The 4,298-nt window shown below is 50.6% G+C and overlaps 1 protein-coding gene and 1 long non-coding RNA gene across 3 annotated transcripts in view; one reads left to right on the top strand and one right to left on the bottom strand.

The window, feature by feature from the left end:
* Nucleotides 1-279: 279 nt before the first annotated feature.
* LOC122558509 lies at nt 280-2,598 on the bottom strand. 2 transcript variants are annotated; one of them, XR_006314167.1, is made up of 3 exons: nt 2,510-2,598; nt 2,261-2,333; nt 280-427 (listed from the first exon to the last, which is right to left on the bottom strand). It is a non-coding gene; the product is annotated as an uncharacterized LOC122558509 (long non-coding RNA). The 2 variants fall into 2 exon arrangements; XR_006314168.1 differs by having other exon boundaries at nt 2,261-2,336; nt 2,510-2,595.
* The window catches only part of snrkb (SNF related kinase b), a 125,942-nt gene continuing 124,183 nt past the window's right edge, over nt 2,540-4,298 (top strand). The window contains exon 1 of the mRNA XM_043707176.1: nt 2,540-3,216. Within this exon, the coding sequence (XP_043563111.1) occupies nt 2,628-3,216 (589 nt within the window). The 5' untranslated portion in view covers nt 2,540-2,627. The remainder of the gene's footprint in view (nt 3,217-4,298) is intronic.

The raw sequence follows: 4,298 nt of genomic DNA, 5'->3' as shown, positions 1-4,298 counted from the left end.
TGAAGGTTAAGCTGACCGTCAGTATTCAGCCAGAGCGGCCTCCTGCTTGAGACCTCTCCAGCTTTCGCCTTGTGGTCCTGGAGCAGTCACCGTGTACCGGGGGGGGGTAAGGAGGTCAGTCATTCAACACACAATGACTCCCACAAACATCACGTAACGATGAGCAGATAATTTTGTTTTGTGGTAGACGCGTCACTGGACTCGAAACGCTGACCCTGCTTTCTGCAGCAATTTCTATCTTTCAGATCTTCTGCATCCGCTGTTCTTTGTTTAAGTGGAATGTTTCTATGATATTCACTGAGGGATAAATCTCCTCCTGGACACTGAAGATAGATCATCTTTCAAATATGGCCGCGGGATATTCATGGTATTGATTCCAGGGATGAAAAGTCTGTGGACAAGTCGAGGTTGAAATGGTTTGCACTTGCTGGAAATGATAAGAATGGGGTAGGTTTGATTGAGGTATATAAAATGTTTAAAACGATCGATAAGGTGGACTTTGAACAGATGTTTTCCCCTTGTGGGACAGTCTCCAACAACAGATCATTAGATCTCAAGTGAGAGAAGGTGGGTTCAAAAGGGAGATGAGGAGAAACTGAGGGTTGTGAAATCTCTGGAACTCACTGTCTCAGCGTGCAGTGGAGGCAGAATCCAGAAAGAAATCACGAGTTTCTGATGAAAAGCGGGAAAAAGGGCTGTTGGGAGCAGGCGGAAGAGTGGATGTGAGACCAGGATAAAATTGGCCACGATCATGTTAAATGGCGGAGCACGCTGGAAGGGCTGAATTGCCGACTCCCACTCCTACATTCCTGTTTCACGTGCAGCCAAGAAAGCGGACATAGCCTTGCCGTGACATCTCCACCCCCAACAAGAAAGCCCCTGCGACACTACAGCATGACGGTGGACCCACAAGCATTGGATTCTGATGCGCCCCCGGGATTGTGAAAGGGTAACCAAATCCTTGCCCATACCAGTTGAGTCTGAAATAGTGGTGTCTTTTCATTGGAAGAGCAAGGGACATCAATAGCAAATATGCCAAGCTGACTGGACAGTCCCAACTAAATCGGATGCTGTGGGAAGCCTCCGAGATATTGTAACTGGGTTGCACGGTCCCATTCAAACACAACATGACTTTACACACTGAATGGATGTCCAGGCTGGGGAATTTGAGAGTGTAGGGCCCACAGCATCTTCTAGTACTGCCAGGAATGGCGAAGTGAAGGCAACGAGAAAGACGAGTCGATGTCCGACTGACCGGAGAAAAGAGGAGTTTAAATAGGAGGAAAGGGATTGAAAATGGGAAGGACACGACGGTGATGGGCGAGTGGAACTTAGAGCCAGAAACTGGTTGCTGGCAGATGACGGCTGGAGATCTGTCGTATTCAAGAGTCTGGACAGAATAAATAGGGAGAGAATGGTCCCATGCGAAAGGGTCGAGATGGCGGGGGAACAGATTTAAAGTAAACTCAGCAAAAAAAAAACCTGATTAATCTTTGTCACACAATGAATGGTTAGAACTAAAGAGCAGGAATAGGCCATTCGGCCCATCGAGCCTACTCCACCATTTGGTAGGATCGTGGCTGATCTTAGCATTGAAATGCATTGGTGGGGAGGGGGTGTCAAAGTGTGTTGCTTGGAAAAAGCACAGCAGGTCGGGTACATCCGTGCAGGAGGACGGTCGACGTTTCAGGTCGGAACCGGGAACGTGGACTCTCCCGCTCTTCTGATGCTGTGCTTTTTCGAGCTCCACATTTTACCGACTCTGATGGACAGACTTGACTGAAAAGGCTGTTCTAACAAACGGGTGTACAAATCCTTGCTGGAATCCAAAAGCGTGTTGTGTGTGTGTAAATGTCCCCTTCCATCGTGTAGCGCCGGGGCTGTGGAGAAGCAGTACTGTGACAGTCTCTCTGTTTGGAGAGCACAGTGTGAGGCTCGAACCATGCTCTGCCGCTAGTGGTCATTATCATTGACGTCAATAGGGAGACGCAGATGTGGGGCTCGGATTTCCGCAAAGCAGCAACACACACATACACCGAGAGAGAGCGAGCGCTCTGCAGAGAGAGATCCCAGGCTGGCCGTCTTAGCAAATGACAGTCATGGCTGCAAGAAGCAGGGGTTGAAGGTGCCGTGCCTGCCCAGTTCCCCGGGAGCTGCTGCTGCTGCTGCTGCATTGGAAGCGGACAGAGCCCAGCCAGAGAGCGGGAGCACCGCACTGCAGGTGAGTTCGCCTCCCACTTGAAGCGGCGCTAGTCTTTACCTGGGGGCTGCTATTCGCTTCTGAAGCTCACCGCATCTCCAGACCTCACACCCGGCTCCAATTTTACTCAACTCTGCTTTTAAAAAAAACAAAAAGAAAGTTAGTCATTTATTTCCCTCCCTCCTCTAGGTGAGCACCAAGTCTAATGCAATCCGTGACATTGAGATTGACTCAGATAGCGTTCAGCCTGGAGGGGAGGGGAGGCGAGGGTTTTGCATCGGTCCGGGAGGGTTGCACCAATCTCCTCACCTTTTTGCTGCTTCCTCTCTCTAGATCCAAGGGGAAAGGGTGAGAGAGTCCAGCCCTCCGACCACTACAGGCGCCCAACCTCACCCCACTTCCCCCCCCCAACCGCCGAGAGGGTGACATGGCCGGGCTGAGGCATTGCTACGACGGTAAGATCGCCGGGCTTTATGACCTGGATAAGACCCTGGGGAAGGGTCACTACGCCGTGGTGAAGTTGGCCCGGCACGTCTTCACCGGGGAGAAAGTGGCCGTCAAAGTGATCGACAAAACCAAGCTGGACAAGTCGGCGACAGGGCACCTCCTGCAGGAAGTGAGGTGTATGAAGTTGGTACAGCACCCCAATGTGGTCAGGCTCTACGAGGTGATTGACACCCAGACCAAACTCTACCTGATCCTGGAGCTGGGAGACGGTGGGGATATGTTCGACTACATCATGAACCACGAGAGGGGGCTCTCCGAGGACCGAGCCAAGACTTACTTCGCCCAGATCGTCCACGCCATCTCCTACTGCCACAAGTTGCATGTGGTGCACCGAGACCTGAAGCCGGAGAACGTGGTGTTCTTCAAAGACCAAGGGGTGGTCAAACTCACCGATTTCGGCTTCAGCAACCGATTCCAGCCCGGCAAGATGCTGACCACAAGCTGCGGCTCCCTGGCTTACTCAGCGCCCGAAATCTTACTGGGAGATGAATACGATGCACCTGCGGTGGGTGAGTAGACCAGCTCCGGTTGGGGTCCTGTAGCCCGCTCTCAGGTTTCACACGCCAAGAAAAAGACAAGCATGTTTGATCCGTGCAGCTTGCGCCTGAACCACACACCGCTAGCAGTGCACACTCTAAATAACAGACTGCACATTGAGAGACCCTCAGTCAGTTGCTCATGGTAACTATAAGGCTAGCAACACGAATGATGCAATTAAAGTATGAGAAGCCGAGCTTGGCTCAGTTTTTACTGCCACTCTCTCTCTCACACATGCACACAATTGTAGAAATATGAATGGAACTCATCTACCAATCAGGTTTAATCAACAAAAGGATAGTAATATTGTAGTAACACTGGAAGTTGAATGGAAATTCTGGGATTGCTGGTAGTTTGTTCCCCCTGTTGTCTGGTGGGCATTGGAATAGAGATTGAGAAAGGTTTTGCTGCTCCTGATGTATCAATGACATTGGATCTTTCAACCAAACGCAACAGCTCTGGTCATCACATTAAAAGGGGCACCACATCCTCGCTTCGCAAACACGTAACTGAAAGTTGCACTCATTTACAGTTCACTTTCAAAGTTTGTTGGCACTTTCAGTTTCACTTCGCACCAAAAGCGACATCATAGAGTCACAGAGATGTACTACATGGAAACAGACCCTTCTGTCCAACCCGTCCAGGCCGACCAGATATCCCAACCCAATCTAGTCTCACCTGCCAGCGCCCGGCCCATATCCCTCCAAACCCTTCCTATTCATATACCCATCCAAATGCCTCTGAAATGTTGCAATTGTACCAGCCTCCACCACATCCTCTGGCAGCTCATTCCATACACGTACCACCCTCTGCGTGAAAAAGTTGCCCCTTGGGTCTCTTTTATATTTTTCCCCTCTCACCCTAAACCTATGCCCTCTAGTTCTGGACTCCCCAACCCCAGGGAAAAGACTTTGCCTATTTATCCTATCCATGCCCCTAATAGTTTTGTAAATCTCTATAAGGTCACCCCTCAGCCTCCGACGCTCCAGGGAAAACAGCCCCAGCCTGTTCAGCCTCTCCCTGTAGCTCAGATCCTCCAACCCTGGCAACATCC

Source organism: Chiloscyllium plagiosum, chromosome 17 (assembly GCF_004010195.1).
Source record: "Chiloscyllium plagiosum isolate BGI_BamShark_2017 chromosome 17, ASM401019v2, whole genome shotgun sequence".
Taxonomy (NCBI): Eukaryota; Metazoa; Chordata; class Chondrichthyes; order Orectolobiformes; family Hemiscylliidae; genus Chiloscyllium; species Chiloscyllium plagiosum.
The sequence above is the reverse complement of the archived record's forward strand: the minus strand, read 5'-3'. Positions and strand labels throughout refer to the sequence as shown.